Source organism: Toxotes jaculatrix, chromosome 11 (assembly GCF_017976425.1).
Source record: "Toxotes jaculatrix isolate fToxJac2 chromosome 11, fToxJac2.pri, whole genome shotgun sequence".
NCBI classification, from domain to species: domain Eukaryota; kingdom Metazoa; phylum Chordata; class Actinopteri; family Toxotidae; genus Toxotes; species Toxotes jaculatrix.
The window spans coordinates 2,033,710-2,055,584 of NC_054404.1; the positions used below are offsets into that span (position 1 = coordinate 2,033,710).

General features: G+C 42.2%; 1 protein-coding gene across 2 annotated transcripts in view; it reads left to right on the forward strand.

Annotated features, from left to right (window-relative positions):
- atrnl1a (attractin-like 1a) overlaps positions 1-21,521 on the forward strand; it is a 185,050-nt gene extending 163,529 nt beyond the window's left edge. For both annotated transcript variants that reach the window (XM_041050639.1, XM_041050640.1), the window contains 2 exons: positions 6,659-6,773; positions 19,643-21,521. In XM_041050639.1, coding sequence (XP_040906573.1) covers positions 6,659-6,773; positions 19,643-19,764 — 237 coding nt within the window. In that variant the 3' untranslated portion in view covers positions 19,765-21,521. The remainder of the gene's footprint in view (positions 1-6,658; positions 6,774-19,642) is intronic.
- Positions 21,522-21,875: the final 354 nt, after the last annotated feature.

Sequence of the window (21,875 nt, forward strand, 5' to 3'; positions counted from 1 at the left end):
GCTAACGTCAGTTCAAGAGAATGAGATGTAAGTGATGGGGAAGAGGGAGAGGCCTGACAACGAAGACTGAGGGACAGTGAGAGGAAAGTTCAAACGAGGAGGCGATATGGAGCAAAGGAAAGCAGAGAGTTTGGAGGGAGAGGAGGGAGGTGCGTCTTCCCTCTGCCGTTAGGTGCATCTCTATATTTACCTCCTGACCTTCAGCCACATTGTTAAATTATACTGTATGATAATCTGTGCTGCCGTGTGATCGTTATCTTGCTCAGTCTCAGATGCCAAGTTCAGCTTTAAAACAAGCTGAAGGAATCTTTTTGTTTTGACTTTTAGACCTGAGCCTCGTTAAAGCTGCGTATTGAATATTTCCTGTCCCCGTGGTCTTACTGTGATTCAGTGACTGCTCAGTTCCTCTGAGAGAAACTGGATTTTCTGACAAGCACATTGCATTGCCCTTGAGGAAACTTAATAGTGTATACTCTTAATAGTGATGAATGCATATAGTGTATACACACACACACATACAGTATGTGCTGTTTTGCAGTTCTGGACATTAACTCTAAATACATAGGCGCATTAATATAATTACATGTTTTACAAACATTTCAAACTTTACCAGCAACTTTCCGACTCACTTGTTAACCGGGAAACATCACACCTACTCCCATAATGTGAAAGATCTGCTGTCCTCTGCATGGAAGAATAGACCAGATGTCATCAGGAGGACAGTTTAACCATTAGCTCTGTGTTCACTAAAGTTTGTAGAAACCACAGGAAGTTTGTATTCAGCCTTCTGAAAGACAGAATGCCCCCTAAGTCTTTTGATGGAGAGATGAAGAGCTGAAGATTAGAATAGTAGTTAGAGCGGGATGAAAAAGGACCAAACTTTGCTGCCGTTACGGTGGATGGATTTTTGGACCATTTCCTGAGGCTGAATTTATGAGGCAAGAACTTGTTAACCTCATTCTCCAAACTCAGAGACCCATCACAGAGCCCAGTCACCCGGAAACAAAAACACAAGTGCTATTGAAAGGTGGTAATAGTGGAGGCGCTTCAGCCGAACAGGTCGATAGGCTGTGTCCAAAATGAAGATCTGACTACCTGCTTACTAACAGGACATGTTACATGCAAGTTATTAGGAAATTCTAAGCCTCTTTAATACTAAGTGAGAATTTGTACATATCCTTTGATTTAAATATTATGTGTGTACATTTACATTTTTTAAAAATTTCCTCTGTATCCATCAGTGTGAAGCTGTTTAATCTAAGTTGTTTTCCATTCAAACTTGATCACAGGTGATCAAAAAAAAAAATTACCCTTTTTTTCCGCTCATAGTTTAACTCATCTGAAATTAGCATGGTTTAAAAGAGGTTTACTGTCATATCTTTATATATACAACACTGGCTGCTCTGCCTGTGGCCACTGTTCATTTGAAACAACAATCGCTTTCCCCGCTTTTCTATTTCTCAGACTAGATTGTGTTTTCATGCCTTGCTTGCTGTTCACCAGTTACTTACTTGCTTATTTGGACGATTGGATTAGGAATTTGCAATTTACAGCTGTCATTTCACCCGGCTGCACCCGGAGCAGAAGGCTGGTGGAAGACACAGCTTCAGAGAAAAAAGAAAGAAAAAAAATAGTAGCTTTTCAGAGGAAGATAAACTTTTGGCTCCGTTATCTCTGGCCTCAGACAATTTATCTGTCATGCTGCTGTAGCTCTACCCCCCACCTATAAACACTACTCAATTGACCACTTTGTTCATTCCGGGGACAAAAATGGGACGACTGTTGCAACAATTGTTTGTTTGAAGCGAGTCCAAGAGACAAAAGGAGAGGAGACGTGGATGAAAAAAACTGGAGAGGAGGAAGGAAACTGTGAGGAGGAGAGGAGATGAAAGGAGGGGAGAGGTGAGACTGACACTTTGCTGAATGACCTCTCTTCTCCAGGACATCGTGGAATTTTCCTCTTTTCTCTGTTTGTTGTTTCTGATAAATGAAAGGAGAAAGTCAAACAGAAGAAATGGACTCGAAAGAAGGTGCAGAATAAAATGACCTTGTCTGAATTTCCTTTTTTGAGTATTTTACTGTTAAATAAATAAATAAGGCCATTCCTCGTATATTGGCAAGTTTCTGGCCAGAACCAGTTACGCGATGTCACATTAATGTGACAGGGGCTTGTTCCTTTCTTCTGTATGACAGAAGCATGTTGACGCAAACAGGACCTGGAGGACAAAGAACCAACACAAGAATAGATTCAGTCTTTACTCACACACACAGAAAAGCACACTGTGTAACAATGGTGACTTTTACAGATCGGCAAGAACCAACTGCTGCCCTTTATGTCGATTATTCCTTTGAACTGACTAAACATATCACATGTGCAGGACAGAGGAAAAGTATTGTTAAAAAAATGGTAATATTCAAAATATTCCTAAACCAGCACCCAGATTAACAGAAAGGAAAAGATGTTCATGTGATAACTAAAAGGCAGAACAGAATTAAAAGGCTTGGGTATTATGGTACATGGTTAACTGTAAATATGTAAATTGAAAAAATGACTGTGAAAGAAGTTCCTTGCGAAAGGAGTTATTAAAAGCTTCTCCACGAAACACCCTAACTCCTCATCGTCACACGTGTTGACCAAGGTGATCAGTACGACAGCTAACACCGGTGTGAGCTGATAAATCGCAGTGTAATTTGCTCGTTTACCCGCTACAGCTGTCACTTAACACTTAACACTTAACTGATCTGAAAACAGTGGAAGCTGAGTCAAAGGCAGCTTGACAAGCACAGTGGTCTGTGGCAGGATTATCCACACTGTGCATGCACAACTTTTAATTTATGCAAGCAACGTTCAAGTCACGAATAAAACCAAAATGAAAGACTTAACCTGTTGCGCAGTGGAAAATATTCAAATGCAATAAGAAGAACATGGCCCTCACTCTATCCCATTTACATTCACGTGTTACATATCAGGGGCACTGTGGCCTATAGGTAACTCACGACTGCAGCAATCTGAAAATTGAAATAGAGAGGTATAACTGGCCTGGCTTCATTTGGCAGTCACCAGAGCTGGCACCAAAACGGCATGGTAAAAAACACCAGCACCCTGACCAACTGGATTATTTCCAATAATCCTTCATAGATCGAAGGGCTGAAATTGCTCAGTATTGCCAAAGAGCCAATTTCTACGCTGCACACAGTCAGCAAAAAACTGCTGTCTGGGCTTAAGTAGCACTTAATATTTAAAATATAAATAAAATGAGAGAGAGAGAGAGACTGTGATCTCTCTCTCTCTCTCTCTCTCTCTCTCTCTCTCTCTCTCTCTCTCTCTCTCTCTCCAGTCTGAACCTCTGTTCTCTGCTTAGCGGCTGTTAGCTGAGAAAGCTTTTATACTGGACAGACAGCTCAGCAGGATTTTACTGTTGACTTAAATGGTTACCTGGACGCCACCCACCTGACCCTCCACACTGACCTCACACCTCACTCCCCTCTCCACTCACCCCTCTTTTTTCCTCTCTATTCATTTGTACCTTTCTCTAAGCCCCCTCTCTTACTTGTCACTTGTGCACAATCTCTCTCTCTCTCTCTCTCACACACACACACACACACACACACACACACACACACACACTTACTGTGATTAGGTTGGGAAAGGAGCCAGAGAAAGCTCTTAAAGTCATCACGTCACCTTGGCGCTGCTTCATCATTTACTCCTATACACACAGATAGAGTGACTCACACAAGTATACGCTGGCACAAACACAATACACGAAGATTCAGACACACACACATCCTTTGTACACACACACACGCACATACACAGACTTCTCTGTAGTTAGATTTGCCATTTTGCTAAACTGCCTGTTATTAACCAGTGAAATCAAATGGTCCGGTGTGTGATGTGTGGAGAGCCGACCTGCTAATGGAGCTGCTCACTCATATACTGTACATCAGTTTTATAACCACCCGGTGTGTGTAGAAGGTACTGACACGTAGACCCACCGCTCTAACTAAAAACTAGTGTTTTAAACTCACTAAGCAGAAATAGTTTCAGTGCTGTATTAAAGTTGTGCTGTGGTGTGTTGACTGTGTGTGATGTTGCAGAAAAGTGTTTTGATGATTTAATTCTCACAGTGTTTAAATGACATCTTCTGTATTAATGTCTGAAAGCAAAGCAGGTTTGAGAGCACTGAATTGCAGTGAAGTGTTTGACAGTGAAGGAAATGCATTCAACATTTTAGCTGTTTGTTTTGTGTTGAAGGTAATTTTTTGTCACTGTCTGATGTTTACTTCATCAGCTTTTAAAAATATGAACTTAAATTATGCTTTAAGCTATTTCCAGTTATTTACCAGCTTTCTCCAAATGTTGTTTTTCTTTTTTCTTTTCTTTTTTATTTAATTGGATTTGTTCCAGGTACTTTTTTCCCAAAAGTAAAGGGGAAAAAACCCAACAAAATTCATAGACGTACCTTTTTTAGAGCTTGTTCTGATGCTTGTGTAGCTGCACCTGCAGCGGACACATGTACACTACATGCACTTACTTCATCTTTGACTCGCTAAATTTGAATGACCTTTCACACAACTGACCAGTGATTCTTAGTCTCAGTCTCATAAATATGATGTAATGTAAACATGGTTGTGACTGTGTGTACTCATTTCTCGTGGTTTATGTGCATCTGAGATCAAAGGAGCTGGTGTCTTGTAACTGCACACAGACACACACACACACACACACACACACACACACACACACACACACACATACACACACACAAGTTGCTGTTGCTTTGGAAACCATGCTGACAGTTTAAAGTTTAAGCCAACATGAACTGTGTAAATGAACATTAGTTATTTGTGCATATCACGGTCAAAATGTGTGTGTATGTGTGTGTGTTGTACTTCAGCATGGAAACTGTTCAGAACTGAAGCCTTTAGAATGAGAGTTGAAAGAATTTCAAGAACCTGAATCAAGTCCAGCTGAAATGATTAATCTGATGTGTTCAGGTTTTTAGCTGAAACCATAACCTTTCCCTAACCCTAACCAAACGCTTCAGTAACCTGAACTTAACAGCACATGGGACGTGGGATGCAAACACCGGTCTCCAGTGTCAAATTCTTGTACTTTGTACGCCCACCTTCCACCATGACCACCTTCCTACAGCTTCTCTGAGGAACTTAAAACATATGTGGCAAAAGCAGTTAAGTTGTTGTGGCTCAGGATGTAGAACGGGTTGTCCACTAATCGATACCCGGTGTCCTCCGGTCCACATGTCAAAGATACTGAACTGCAAACTGCCCCTGATGGTTGTACAGCTAGTATGTGTGTATGAATGTGTGTGAATGGGTGAATGGCATTTAGTAAAAGTGCTCTGAGTGCTTGATTAGACTATAATAGACTATAGAAGTGTTACTATTTCTGTAGCTGTTGTTCTGACTCGTAATGTCCCAAAAGTAACAGCGTCAGTCAGAGTTGCTGAGTATCTGACAGAGCTGCTCATCACTCAGAGCCGAGATGAAGGATCAGAAGAAACAAAAAAGAAAAGGGAAAACAGTGAAGTAATGAGGAACGTGGTTAAAATACATGTGTAAAGCACAGTAATGTGTAATGAGAGATGGGTGAACAGACTCATGAGCTCTTGTTATGTACATACATATACAGTGTGTGCGTGTGTGTGTATGTCTGCATGTCTCACTTTCAACAGACCACAGAAATAAACCGGGTCTATCTCTGTGACCTCTGTGGTACGGTGTAGCATAAGGGTCAAACCTGATCAATTCTCTTCTCCTTGTTGTGTACTCAGATGTGAGGAAACTCTATCCCAGCCATTAGCTGATAATATACAGACAGTAGACACATTATATACCGTGAGTCCCAGTGGTGCTACACATGAAAGGATGGTTATTTTTATTTTGAAATCAAATCAGGTAGGAAGTTCACAGTATATATTTTAAACGTGTTAAAAGGGTTTAGGGTTAGCGTTTTATTGTGAAAAGCCTGATTTCGTTCGAGGCTTTGTGGGACTCTGAAGTGACGGATGGATGGAGCGTTGTGTGACAGAGGCACAGGAGATCTGTGCTCGTGCAAATGGGAAAATGTGTAACTCTGCATTTAGAGGCTGTTGAATAACAGCATAGATGAGTGGAATGGGTGTGAGAGCTGATATCCTATCCTTACCCAGAGAGACAGACAGAATGATCCCCTACCTGTTCACATCAGCTGCACAGCAGGTGGAACTCCACAGGCTGCCAGTCAGTCTGCTTCCCTCAGCTGGGAGCTTTGAACCTGGGGGAGGCGGCAGCAGGCATCTGGGCAGTGTGGCTGGAGGTGTCTGCTACAGCCTTCAGACAGGCTGGGTGGCTGCTTCGATGCTTGATAGGAGCGTGCCACCTTCCCAAACACACATATTAAACATATTTACTCACAGCATCTGCTCTGACATTGTATATAAAACTGTATCATACATATATATATATGTATATATGTATATATACATATATATATGTATATATGTTTAATTTTCTCCTCAGTGCTGTTTGGCTCAGTGTAAATTCACGTTTCTTACTGCAAGCAATGTGTTCTCTTGAATCTTTATGTTTTTGCTGATTTTCTTTCCAGTGTGTGTTCATTGTGTACGTGTTTGTTTATCTTTGGTGCATACAGGCAGTGCCAAAGCCCATAGCCATGGAGCCATGCTGGGGGAGCAGAGCAGGTGTTCTGACGGTGCTGCTGTACCTGCCCAGAGTCCCATCTGGAATACCTCCACCTGGACAGTCTGGTACCATTCACACAAATTCAAACACACACACACACACACACACACACACACACACACAGACAAACAAGCAGCCTATAAAGTATGTGTTATTCCAACTTGTAATCATCTCCTCTCTCGGTTTGATATTTCTTAATCTGCAAAGTTTTGTTTGTTTGTTTTTTTAACTTCAGATTTTGAGAAATATTTTTAAGACTAGACAGAGGTCAAAAATCTGGCCAGGACAGTGTTGTTACAGTGATTGTAAGAATCTGAACCTCTTGTGTACATGCCCCTGCATTGTGTTGTGCAGTTTCAAACTTTATTAGTGCCATACCTTCCCTAACCTTCTTGTGCAGTGTTATGTGCGCTTTCTGTGGGGGCTGCTTTCTCATTTGATGTCGGCCTTTTAACAGTTTCATTGTACACTTGGCATTTATTGTTCAGAAGGACGAGGCAGAATATTGTGTGTTTTATAAAGAAAAAAAGTTGTGTCTCAATCATATTTAGTGCTGATAACATTGAATAGGTAGGCTGAGTATAAAGAGCAGCCGCAGTAGCTGCCACTGTGTGTGTAAGTGTTTATGTCTAACTGTCAGGCAGTTGGCAGACACAGTATCAACTCTCCTACTGGTGATTTCTTCATTCATTTGATTGTCACTGTTGTAAACTGTCAGCTGTCTGAACCATCTTTGTCGCTGTAGACTCACACAAACACAGTCCGCAGCGTTTGTGATGCTTTTACAAGTTGAACAGTTTTCAGCAGCTCAGTGAAAAGACTCCAGATGTAGCGAGCGGTGCTTCTCGTGTGCCCTGTGGCAGTTTCCCATCAGCGATCATGTAAAACAGGCTCTGGCAGTTTAAACAAAAGCCGAGTAAACACACTAAAATGTGACGGCATCTCAGGCATCATCAGAAGTGTCTTGATGTTTCCTGGCTAACCTCATTAGAACAGTCTGCAGCAGAAGGCTGTTTTACACGTTCAGTCCCTTCACGTCATATCTCCATGGTATCTTTGGGTTCAGTGTGTGTGGAGGTTTTATACTTTTCTTAATTTTCTGTTTCTGTAGCTACCGTAGGTCTGCATCCAACACTGGCAATTAAGGGAAAAGAAATGTTTTTTTTTTTTTTTCCCTTCTACAATCACATAATGTGCAGTTCAGTGCTCTGTGCGAGTAATCAGGATGTCATCAAATACACTGAGTCACACAGCCACTGAGGTACATGTCTGACGTGTGGATTTATCCGGTGTCTATGTTTATTCTGCCCTGGAACAGCGTGTTGTTATTGGGAAATCATTCTTAGTGCAGAGGTCTTGTTATCTGAATACACTGAGGATGCATTGGCTTAGTAACCACTGATTTGGTGACTCACAGGTCAACATATCTCTGTTTACCAAGCTTTTTTTAAATTTTATATCTACAATACATATAGTCATGGTAATAACATTTAAATGACTATATTTGAGTGTGAAGCCTGTTCTCAATGCACCAGCAGGCCCTCAGCCACATTCTGCAAACTGTCAGGAAAACAGGAATGTTTTTTTGCTTTGTGCTTGAAATGATTTGTTAGTGAATCAGCTCGTCAGTCAGTACTGAATGAAATTATACTGTTAGTGTTTCATTCGCAGATAAAATCAGCTACTTTGTGTTTTCATTAGTGACATTATTTCACTGCTGAGAATTTATATTTCTATTTTAGGTTTTGCCATTTTGGTTTTATTGAACAGTTGACTGTGAAACTGAGACAGAAAGCAAGAGCAATGAGAGGGACGTGACATGAAACAAAGGTCTGAAGCTGGAATCAAACAGGGGACGTTGTGGTTACACGACGTGTGGAAACCATTTGGCTACCAGGGAAGGAAGAGCTGCAGGAAATACTGAAATAACTACGTAAAAGAAATGCAGAGAGCAGGAAAGCAACATGGGAAAACAGCAACATTACAGATCAGCAACTTAAACAATTATGTAGCCTATAACATCAAAATGTATTTATGCTGTGATACTGATACAGATCAGCCAGTTTTTCACTGCGATATAATGTATTATTCAGCAAATCTCTTGACATATGGCACCTTTTAAAGAAGGTCTGATGTGGTTAGACCTGCCCGGTTTCCCTCCAACATTTACTGTCGGATCAATTGTTCCCCTCATTGAGACATCCTGACTTTCCACCGTCTGAGCTCATGTTGCTGCTGTAGACGGACGACACGCGATATCCCCCAGTCGCTCCGGCCGACCACCACACGGCTGCAGAAATCACTGAAAAGACAGAAGAACTTCCTCACAGACCTAACCACGGCCTGGAGTGTTATGCACCGTCAGCACAAGGCCCGTCTTCTCTCCCTGTAGCTCGTCTTTCACCTCATTCGAACTCTCTCACCGTCCCTGCTCACACAAATGCATTTAGTCTCCCAGACCTTTCTCTCTTTGTAATTCCTTTTTCCCCTGCAGCTTTTTGGGTGACTGCTGTCAGTTTTTCTGTGGGTAGTTTTGCTCTTTGTCAAGTGGACTGTATGTAACTGGAGCAGGTATGAGAAGCCTCTGTTCCTCCAGGCAGGAAGCAAAGGCTTTAACACAGTGAGTACCTGACAGGAAATGAGCGCAGCAGATGGAAAATGAAGCACTTTGCAAGAAAGCGTAAACTACAAGGAGCTTTACTGTATATGGAAGCCTTTAAAATGTGGCACCAGTCGCTGTAGTCTAACAGAGTGGAGGGAAAAGGGAATGAAAAGTGTCAGGTTGTGTGGGAATAAGTGTGTAAAAGAGAGAAAGTGAAAGCTTTGATATCCCCAGAGATAATTTTGATGGTAAAAAAAAACTCTAGCGAGCTTAATGGTAACAAGTGCATTAGGAACAAATGGAGATCCAGTAAATGGTTCTAAATGTCCAAGAAACTGTGTGGGAATAAGGCTCAGGTAAAGCAGATCTCTTTTATATTAAGCTACTGCACAAAAACACATTTTGTCTGACGATCTTGTACACTGATTTAGCTGATTTAACAGTTGCTTTGCAAATGTTGACTCTGAGCAGCATATGACTGTAAAAAAAAAAGGCATAGAAAGTGGAGATGTGAGCGGTGCAGAGGACTGAGGGATTTCTTTTTTACAGCCTGGGTCTTATTTTCATAGTTTCGGATACAATTCCTACTGCTCATTATTACATTTTAAAAACCAACCTCACTCAGTAGACAAGGTTTCTCACAATCACAGATTTACAACCAAACACAGGAGAAAAAATGAAGGCAAATACTTCCCCAGTCCTTAATTATGGGGAATGTTTCAGGTGTGATAACGCCTCCAAATTAAAGGTTTAAATAGTTTAACAAACCTGTGTAATCACTGGACCACTTCTGTTCCTGCTGTGTTCTCCTGGGTAGTGATGGTGCAGCGTCCCTAGTTTTCAGCAGTTAACTGTGAGTGAACAGTGAACAACATGAACAAAAACAAAACCTGTAGAAACAAAAAGAGAAAAGGAAAGGCCAGGTACGAGACAGGGACAGGTGTATAATCAGCAGACTGTGCAGTGCAGCAGCAGACAGACTGTGAGCCTTTCATTCTGAATGAAATGCTTATTAACTTTTTTCCAAAATGTATCTCACTTTCTACTAAACTGTAAGGCTCATAATGGAGGACACACTGGTAAAACCCCTTACATAACTGTGTTATCACACCACAGCTACGATCTGCTGCTCTTTCTAGTGTAATTGGAAGAAGTTCAGTGAATCGGATTTTGTGCTGTGCTTTAAGATGCACTTTGTGATCTTTCTGGGTCTTTAATTGAAGATTTTAGCCCTGGTCAGACGTTCAAATGTGGATTTTGTATGGGCTAAAAAGAACCAGGGAGATTTTCATTACACTTACTTTAGTATTACTTCAGAGGCACTGGCCAAAAACCCAAGACCCAACCTGGTTCATACCATTGTCTTTAAGACCTGGATGGTAGCTGCTGCCAAATGGAAGACCTGAACTTGGCCCAAGAACCAAAGCATTTATTTCACAACCATTACTGAATATTAGCACAAAGACAACACACAGGCTGCACTGGCTCCAGGGGAGAGACATTGTCTCCCCTGGAGACAGAAGTCCAGCACTGCAAATTTATGGGATAAAGCTGCAGAAAAAATCAGCTTAAGGACAGTTAAATTGTTTGAATGTATCAGAGTTAAAAGTACTGTTATTTCTTCACCACCTCACACTACCTGACGTTTTGGGCATTAACTCGTCAGAGCAGCAGCGGCAGACTCATTTTCAGGAAATTAGGGCCAATAAGAGGCTCATCTGTTCTAGTCAGGCTGCTCTCTGGGGGATGTCCAGGTTCCTCTGTTGTTTTTGTCATCAAATCAATGAAATAGCTGTCGTTGCCACTGTTTGAAGCCTGAAGTCGATGCTTGTTTGTGTGTCTGTGTGTGTATTTGCGTCGTGATCAGAGTCTGTCGTTATCACAGTACTCTCACAAAAGCACGTAAACACACGATACAACTTCAAAAGCACCAAGGAGAATATAAAAGTCTTGCACTTAAAAAAAGAAAGAAAAAAAAAACGCCCACCCATCATCCATCCCTGGTCTCCCGCTCCTCTCCTCCTTCCATCCTCCCACCCCTGTGCTCCCCAGAGAGACTCTCCGCGTAGGGTCAGACAGCAGCCCTCCATTTGATGTTAGCACGTATGAAGTCACTGCGGGCTAGCTCCGCCCACCCTCAGTGGGAGACACTTCAAGAGGAATCCTCGATGAGCGAGCCTATTTTAGCTCGCCTTCCCTCGCACCGTCTTCTCTTTCCACCCTTTGTTTTCTTCTTGTCCTCCTTTGCTCTGCTCCCCTGAGGTGTTACCATTAACTGACCCTTAATTTGTGAGACCGAGATGGAGAGAAAACACCAACGCTGGTTTCAAAGGAGGAGGAGGAGGAAAAAAAAAAACTACAGCACCAGCTTTACGACTTAGTTTCTCAGCTGTCAGTCTCCAAACCCATGTTCCTCTTACTTTTTTTTCTTCCTCCCAATAAGAAAGTGGATTTGTAGATATCTTATTGATTAGATGGGAAGTCAGTCAAAATACTACCGATATACATCCCTCAAAACACCCACCCATATTCTATGTATGTATATACATTTTAGCAACCATACTTTCAGATGAAGTCACCTGGTGTGTGTTACAGTGCAGCCAATAAATGACATTACGTGACACAGCCGGAGTGTTTGATCTTAAGTCAAAAAGAACCATATGTAAAGTTTCGGTTTTTAAGATATTCTTCCGCTGATCAGTTCCACTGACTGTCAGAGTGTGGAGGTGTTTTAACGTTTCGGCGGAGTGCTGTGGCAGCAGGAGTAACACAGATGGCTGGACGGTCGTAGTGAAGATGGAGCTGAATCCATCCGGTCAGTCCAAAAGTCACCTACGATCACGAGCAGGTAGCTGAAATGAGTTTCCTTCAAAGTCTCACCCTTAGAGACAGGGAGCTGAGACATGCAGAAGGACCTCAGAGTTGAACCACTGCTCCTCTGTGTTGAAATGAACCAGCTGAGGTAGTTCAGACATGTGAGGATGCCTCCCTTTGACAGTTTCCCAGGTATGGACAGCTGGGAGCTGATTAACTTCGTGCCAGTTGCTTTTTCATTTTCACACGTCCAATGTAAGAAAAACATCTAATCAACAGTTTTGAATGGAGGCGCAGGGCACTGATATCATCCTGCCAGACAGACCCTTTACTCAGACACATGCATTACAGTTTAGGGAACTGCACACATGCTAAGTGCTTTATTTTCCTTTTTTTAAAAAACCATTTTAGTATTAGCTAAGCTCTGAGTGTGAAACCCAGCTTTTCTCTCTCTGTCTCTCTCCACAGGCTAGACTGTGTGATGAGATTACAAGCTGCAGAAGTAGAGGAGGTCTCTAAGCTCTTGTATGGTTCATACACGCACTCGCAGAAAAAAATATTCACAAGGACACACAGACTGCTCTGTTTAAAGCCAAATCAAACTCTACGATATAAAAAAAACAACAACTTTTTTGCAGGATCCTTGGTCCAATAATTCAACCAGGAATCCTGAAAATTACCTAGAGCAGAGGCGACTCGCTGCCGTTAGAGTGGCTGACAGCTGTTGTCAGCCAAATTGCAGCAGACGACTCACACATGGTGCCTGTCTCCAAGAGCGACTGGCACAGGAGAGGAACCGCTTGACCACTGAGTAACTGTTTGACTGATTCAAAGTCACAGCGGCCTGACATGATGGACAGAGCAAGAGAAAAAGACTGACAGTCAGGACAGCTGAAACAGAGAGAGAGAGAGGGAATGATGGGAAAAAAAGGGAGAAAGATTTTATTTTTAGCTCCATCCACCACTCCTCCATCTCCACAGCCTCTTTTTCACTTCATCTTCCTCCTGTCAGTTTTACGTCTCTATGCTCTGCCTCACGCAGCTGCGGGTGTTTCTTTTTTTTTTAATTGTTTCATAAAAATGGGATTCAATCAGTTGGTATTAATGGATTTACCAGGCTGCACATACTCTCAGTTTGGTACAGCCGTGTTGTTGAAGTTGGAGAGAAAGAGAGAGACCGTGGGCTACATTTCCTTCTCAGCTTCCCTCTCTCTCGAGCTTAGATAGTGGGTCAATAGAGACAGAGGCACAGCAGTATTCACAGCCGCCTTTTCCTGCACTAATCTGCCTATTCAGCACCAGAGATAGACCCGAGAATATCTGAGGGAGAGAGAGTGTGGAAAAAAGAGGGGAAAAATACAGGTACTGTGAGATGCTGGAAGTCTTTGTGAGTAAAAATAGAGCAGCGAGAGAGAAAGGAGGTATTAAAAGACTAAGAAGTTTGATAGGAGAGACGAGTTCTTAAAAATGTGTGAGTGAAACAGATAGAAAGCTGAAGATGTATCAGGAGATACAGAGACAGACAGAAGGAGCTACGTGTTTGAAGGAGTGGCTGAATGAGTACAGTGGGTGGTGAGAGTCCATGGTGATGCCCTTTCACCCACAAAACCAGATTTGCAAATCGCCGAGGTGATTATTCATCAAGTGGACACACACTGATAAATCCACTCCTGATTTCCTCTGAACCAGCTGAGAGGAAGTGAAGAGCAAACATAATCCCTCTCATTTCCTCCACGTGCACCTTGGGGTGCTTTTGTAAGAAGCTGTGGTGACGGAGAGAGGACGATCTTGAAGCAGCCATGTTGCAGATGCTTTTCTTATTTTTGTGTTTCAGGACTTTGTGATGGTGTGCAGAGCAGTAACAGTAAAATCTTGGCAGTAAAATCTGGCTTTATATCGTTAAGTTGGTTTGGAATTTGTTTTCTCGTGCTCGGTTTGCAGCTTCCAGCTTCCTCCCATCTTTGTTTGAAGATCGACTAAAGACAAGCTGCCGATAGAAGAACAGGAGTTACCACAGCCCTGAGGTGTTGTGTCTCATTGTCATGTTCATAAAACCAGTTTGAGATCGTTTTTTTTTTCTTTATGAAATGCTGCATTATTCTGCTGGAAGTAGCCATTAGAAGATGGTAAACTGTGACCATAAAGGGATGCACATGGTCAGCAACGATACTCAGACAGGTTGTGGAATTCAAACCACGATTGATTGTTATTAAGGGGCCAAGAAAACATTCCCCACACCATTACACCAGCAGCCTGGACTGTCCACACAAGCCAGGCTGGGTCCATGGATTCATGCTGCTGATGCCAAATTCTGACCCTGCCATCTGCAGCCTCAGCAGAAATCCTGATCCATTAGACCAGGCTACGTTTTCCCAGTCTTCTGTGTGAGCCGGTGTCCACTGCAGCCTCAGGTCTCAGGGTCTTGGCTGACAGGACTGGAACCTGGACATGGTCTCTGTTGTTCATTCTGAGATGTTTTTCTGTTTATCTGAGACCGTCAGCTCCGAGCAGGCGAGCCGTCATCAGCAAGGTGTTTCCATCCTCAGAGCTGCTGCTCCACTGGGAGGTTTTTGTTGTTGGCTCCATTCTGAGCTGAACTCTAGAGACTGTTGTGTGTAAAAATCCCAGGAGTTCAGCAGTTTCACAAATGAACCATTTTTTCCACATTCTGATGTTTGTTATGAAGATTAGCTGAAGCTTCTGGGCTGTTGCTGCGTGATTTCATACACTGCACTGCTGCCACATGATTGGCTATTTGGATAAACAGGTGTACAGGTGTTCTTAATGAGGTGCTCAGCGAGTGTACACCAACCTTCTCATTTAACTGTCAGATTATTGGCATACAAAAGCTTATTTCCCCAAATGTTGGACTGAAGTTTTTATGAGGAAAATATTCTCCACTCCTCGCTCTCAGGCTCAGACTGTGAACACTGGTCTGTTAGCATTGCTGTGGCAGCACTGTCCTTTTCTTCCTCTCTCTTCCTCGACCTCTTCACACCCTCCTCACTGTGTCCCACTGTCTCCCCCCGGGTGTCTGACTGGATAGCTGTTTGACAGGAATCGAAGGGCAGAGCTCGGAAACTCTGCTTCATTGACCCGGAATGGATCCCCGATACTTTGATTCTGTTTGTCTTTGAAACTGTCCACCCCGCTGGGATGGACTCTCCTGTCACCCCCACTCCTCCATCTGTCTTCTTTGACTTTTAGACAAATACTCTGTGGCATTTACACCCAGGCAGCTCATGTATTTATTATGTGGACATGAGGGTTTGATCATTTCGAGTCACTGTCCTTAAACTTACCTACTGTTTTGCCTTTGTTCTGTTATAGATTTTGTTCCAAAATGAGATACCTGCCATTAAAAAAAAAAACAGGCTGTTAAAATGATTGACAGAACAAATTTGAATATCTATAAGGATTAAGTAAGAAAACTCAAGTTCTTACTGACTTTACAAATCACATCAGATGCATTAAAGAAACAGTAAAAAAAGGCAGGACAAGGTCAAGGCCCTGATGAGGACCTTTGTATTGCAGCCGTCTTGTTTTTTTACATGATGCAGCCAAATACATGGAGACTGTTCCACTTCTTTCTGCAGCTACAAAGCACATGCCTCAACTTTTTGTTGTTCTCTTCAATCAAATATATTTTACAGATATTTAAATATGAATTTCAGGTAATTGGGAAATATTTTTTTTCATCCTGCATTCTTCAAACAAGCATGAAGAAAGGTCCAACCGAACACTGCCATGTACTATTAATGAAAGGCATCCTAGTTAGTCAGGATCAAACCTGAATCTTACATGCGTACATCAAAGCAGTTGTAGTTATGTGTCATGTTTGTTGGTCTTCTAAAACCTGAAATCAGTGCCTCGCGGATGCATAAATATTTGAATATCAATGTGTTGCTGTTCGACTGACTTTGATTTTCCTCCGCTTCACGGAACAGACGCTACCGTGGTGCTTTCTGTTTACTATTATACTGGATGCTAAGCAGGCTACCATCCCTGGTGCCTTCATTGAGGGTGAGCACAAACTCAGCAGCCACGCTTTGATGTTTAGAAATAGAGGAGGGCCTGGCTGTGAGGTTTGTCACCAGGTTAGCGAGCGGGCTCCTCCTGTCACAGATGCTCTCCAGCTACAGTCCCAGTTTCCACATCAGACCTGTGCCGAAATGTGTTCTGGGGAATTCTGTCTCTTACTAATGACCCCATTAGTCTATCAGGAGAGGGAGGTGGCGGGGGGGGGGGGGGGGGGGGCTGGTGTGTGTGTATGTGTGTGTGTGTGTTTGAGGGTGGGGCGGCGGGGGGGTTAATGATGCGTCAACTCACCTGACAAAACAATCACATTAACGCGCCCGGTCGCCACGGCAGCAAATGAGCGCTTGCACTCACCTGCAGCATAATTTGATTACTTTTGACCAATTTAATTTTGCAAATGGAGATGTGTGTGTTCACCCAGAAAAATCAACACAATTATGATGGCAATTTGTCAAAGGTGAAAGCTATTTTGATGGAAGCTATTTTGATTCAGATGTCACATAAGAAAATTAATTATTATCTTTCCTTACTTTAACTTTTCCAGTCTCTGTGGATTCTTTCTGCTTGTAGTACGAGTAGTTCTGATGTCTGATATCTGGTAGACAGGTGTGTGTGTATGTAAAGTGTGATGGCTGCACACAGTGTTCAGGCGATTAGTTTGAGGTCTCGTGGAGTTGACTGTGGTGATGTGAAGTATCTGGTGACATTCCTGTGGCCTGTGTCTCGGCCTCGAGTCCTTCCAAAAACAGGAATCAGGCTTCAGACAGCTGTCCGTCTCATCAGAGCAGTCTGAAATGTTTTCCTTCACGGATCTGTCCCTCGTCTTTTTCCATTTTCTTTCCTTTTTGTCATCTGTCAATCTTTTCCTTAACTTTTCTGACTGAGTGGGTCTGTGAATGTTCTCATTCATCCAGGTCATAGTTCTCTCTTTGAAAATTGAATCGAAGGCAACTGGACATATGTTTGTCTGGGAAGACGTTTCGCCTCTTATCCAAGGGGCTTCATCAGTTCATACGCATCGGTCTATCTAGTCCGCACTAGTCTGACTGAGTGGGATTTAATCACAAGACCCCCTCATTTTTTTTTTTTAACTCAGTGTAGATTATGTATCGGATGTTTTAAATCCAGCCAATCAGACATTTAAGCTTTTTAGTCACACACTGGCAACTGGACCACCAGTATATTTTTCCTGCCCACTATGAAAATAAGTTGTGGTAACCAGTAGCCGTTTCAAGCCATTTTTGTTTTGGCTCAGATATCAGTGAAAAATGTCCATCACAGTTTCCCAAAGCTGAAGCTGAGACATTACATTTATTTCCCTACCAATGATGTAAAATACCAAAATATTCAGTTTTACTGTCATTTAAAAACTCTTACCTTTTTTTTTTTCTTTAGACTCAAGGAAGTAAGAAGTGCAAAGACAGAAGCAGGTTTACAGCCAGGAATTTATAAATGCTGAGGTCCAAAGTTCAGGTCACCCTCAACCCCTTTACAAGATTCTGATCAGACACAAAAACTAAAAATGTGTTTTTGGCAACAGGAAGATGTAGTTTAAAAGCCTTTTATACACACAGACGCAAATTCTGGTGAGAAAATGCTGAGTTAGTGAGGATGTTATTATCATGTGGGAACATCATTAAAAAAGATCTGTAAAGACTGTGGGGATCTGGATCTGGAATCCTTCAATGGTTTTTACTTGCCTGAAAGTATTAATAGTAATAGTAGTATTAAAATGTTTAAATGTACTGAGTCTAAAGAACCAGGTGTTGTGTAATGTAAATGTAAACTGCTCCCAGGTGTTGTTTGTAAAATGTAAACTGCTCCCAGGTTACTAAAATCCAAAACAATCTCTTTGAAAAAATGTTTTACCTCGAAGAAGCGAAGCGGCAGCTGCACAAGCTCCTATGGAGTCGTGTTTACTCTTGAATTACACAAGAGATTTACAAAGAAACACTATTGGCATTTTGACCGAACCGCAAATTACCATAAAGAGCAACAAAAAGCCAAATCTAGGATATTGTCTGTGGTCGCCAAAACACACACACACATAAAACTACTGCCAAAGTGAAACAAACAGTCATAATGAACCATATTCCAACCGACCAGGTGCGGATAGCCAATCACCTCCCCTCCATCGTTCTGAATGAAGAGAGCACATGTTGCTGCTGTTGGCTGCCATATCCATCTGTATGGCCTGCTGTGTCAGAACTCTGCAAAATATGTATGTGCACAGGTGCATGCACACACCTACAGTATTTACCCAGTTACTCGCAGTCGCACACAGGCACACACTGAGCGGCTGTGTAATCGGCTTTCCCCTTTCCGCCCACTAAAAAAAAAAAAATCCCAAGAATCACTTGAGTGTGAAATGCTGAAAACGTCCTGCATCCAAATCATATCAAGAGCGCAGCAGATTCCCTCTGCTGTTTACCTGTTTTGTTTATTTGGCTCCTGCACACTGGCAGATTGAGCTCTCGCTGTAATGACCATGCATTGTCTGGCCTACGGTTGTCGGGAGGGAAAGACAGGACTAGCTGCACTCGCAAGAGCTGCCATGACTCTAAATCCACATTAACAACAGCAGCTACTGCCAAGGTAACACAATGCTGCGAGGCATGTGATGCCTTGGTGCATCCGGCCTGCTCTCTCTAAGCCCTGCTGTGGAGAGTGAGTCCAACATCAGATACTGAAGTTATTTTGAGAGAGGTAGACGTCCTGCTGGACAGTGAGAGAGAGAGAGACAGAGTGGAGGAGGACAGAGGAAGAGATGGGAAGGTGGGAGATACGCTTCAGTGACTTAAGCGTTAGCCCCCTCGTCTCCTGCTGAAGCCAGACATCCCTGGCTGAGGAGAGCAAACCGTTTTCTGGATGTTGATGTTGATGACGAGGTGCCTGCTGGTAGGACGATGTGTCTCCACCTGTCACACGCCGGCTGAGGCTTTTCACTTTGACGTCTACCAGTGTTCCTTTTTTTCACATGGTCTTAACTTACTTTTACTTACTCAACAATTACCCTTCACTCTGTTTTTGTGGCTCACAGTAGAACCATGCAGAGCCCCACACTTAACCTAAAAGCAGAACTCGTTTCATGTTTTGCAGAGTTTAACTTGTGGGTTTAGTTTCTAATTCCAAATCTTAAATGAATAATTTACATAAAGTATGGACGGCTTAGCTGTGATGATGTTTTAATACTGTAAACACATTTCCAGTCCTGACATCGTGTGTACGTAGAAAACAAAAGGGGTCCCACCTGGTGCCGCTCAACACTTTTCCTCTGTAGGAATTTAGAGGAATTTACAGACGTGGAAACCTGTAAGACAGGAAATGAACCTTTTTTAGTAAATAATACAGGTCTCCTATAAACATTTTGCAGCCAGTAGACGTTTTTCTTTCATTCTTTAATCTTAGCGTGTCGTGCAGTATAAAACAGCATGTTTTCTATTTCTCTGCTAACTCTCTCTTTTCTCTCTGGGTTTCCAGGTATTGCTATAGCCAGCGCTTTGGTAGACACATCACAGCAGCGAGTGATGGACTTCAAGGAACGAGGCCTTGGTCTCAAGCACCGCAAACACACCGTGCACCACCAAGGGACCTGTGTATGAAGTGGATGCCCTCGACGAGATGACAACACATCCATGTGTCCACGGGGGGATTTCAGTGGAGCCACTGACTTCAGGTATGAGGAAACACTGTCAGCAAAGCAAAGCCTGCAAAAATTGGGTCTGGACGATCTTTGGTCTTGCAGTAGCTTGGAAAGAGGACAGGAATGGACGGGAGTGGGGATGCAACTACTGTCAGACTGGGAAAATTGAACTTGTGATCCCCTTCTTCCCTGGATTAGATGGAAAACTTCCACATGCTCTTTTTTGTCCCCTGTGTGTGTATGTTGGTCCTGATGAGCCACAAAAACAACAATTGGAAAACTAATTGCAGATGGACAATGAGAATGTGTTCCTCCTTCCTAGCTTTGGTCAGATATTCGCTGTGAGACCTGAAAGACTTTGTCTGCTCCTCTGTCATGTAATTTGCCATATTGACGGAGGAAAACACTTGTTTTTCACCAATAAACCAAACTAATTGGTTTCGAGTCCAGTGGAAGGTATTAAGCTAAAATAAAGTCGTTTGGACTTACAAACCCACTCAGACTCAGGACTGACGCTGGAAAGAACAACATGGACCTGATTAGATCAATGTAAAACACTGTAGTGGGTGATGGTCTGTAAACCTCCTCTGAGACTTTTAAAGACTACTGTGGCTGAGACGCTGAGGAACTGCATCTTACTACAAAGATCTTTGGATCTGTTAAAACTGTTAAAAATAAAACGTCCTTTAAGGAATAAATTAGATTTCTGTTTTTCCCTGAACAAACATTTGAAGTCCTACATTTTGATCTCTGCTCAGGTCCTCTGGAATGGAAAGGTCCATTATCTGTAGCTGTGGGCCTTCTACACATCTGTATATGCACTATAAGTGAAATGCTTTACCAGTACATTGGATCCTCTGTGGGATAATAATATGCAACTGATCATCCAAATGCAATGTTTATTCTGGGCTGCAATGTAACCTCAAGGTCGGTATCAAACACATACTACTGATGGTATTCGTATGCCTCTTAATTCATTCATTACTGTGAAGCTGCAGTACACGTCTCTCCTCGTGACCCTCAGTAAATGCCTGTTTATTTGTGATACACAAACAAACATTTATGTGACATATCTCCTTCTGTAATATTTATTAATTATGCAAATTACAGTTAAACAATAATTTAGCAAGTTTACAAGTGCACTACGGATTTTTTTTTTTTTTTTAATGAAGACTAAATAATTGACTTTATAGAGCAGGTCTGTGCAGTATTCCCTTTTTATGCCTCTTCACTCCGTGTCTCCTTTTCCAGATCTTATGATTTATTTACATAGCAATTATCATATTTAATGTTTATCATAGTAAGTTTTATGTGACGTCAAGTTTTTCCTTTTATCAGATGTGTTAAACCTCCATTTATTATTGTTAAGTCACTTTTTATCAACTGCACATACACAGTAGACTTATGTCTGTATGCACATGTATTGTTGACATAGCGAGTTTTCATTCAGATGTTTTGTCTCCAGGTAATTTTGCACCAGTTTGTAGTTGAGACTATTATTAACAAAGGGCAGCTCACCTCACCGTTTTTGTCCATATGAGCATAAAACTGTACATTTACAATTAAAACATTTTGATGCCTCTTTGAACGGTAATTGGAACCGATCCGCTGTGTGTTATTACCTCTGCTTTTGTGGAACTGTATTGATGGATGTTCTCAGGTTGTCAATAAGGTCAGATAACAAGCTCAGCCAACACTCTGGACTCCGACATCCAACACTGCCGATAGAGTTACACAAGGACTGGTTCAGAAACCTGAGCGGACAAACATAATGAAAAAAAAAACACTGAGCACAAAATCAGACCATCACCAACATCAGAGGTTAGGGAACTGTCAGTATGTTGGTTATTTCTCACAGCCGACCCTTCGTCCTGTCAAACACAGGTGTAACTAATAACATTAATAATGGCTCCATTGCTTCCAAGTGTGCCTCCTAAGGCTCTGCTATAGTGCATAAACATATTCAAATGTCTATGTGTAGTAACAAATGTGGTGCCACAAAAAGATGCAGTTTATAGATATACACATAAACTAAAGGCAGTATTTTTATGTCTAGTTTGCTCCATTAAC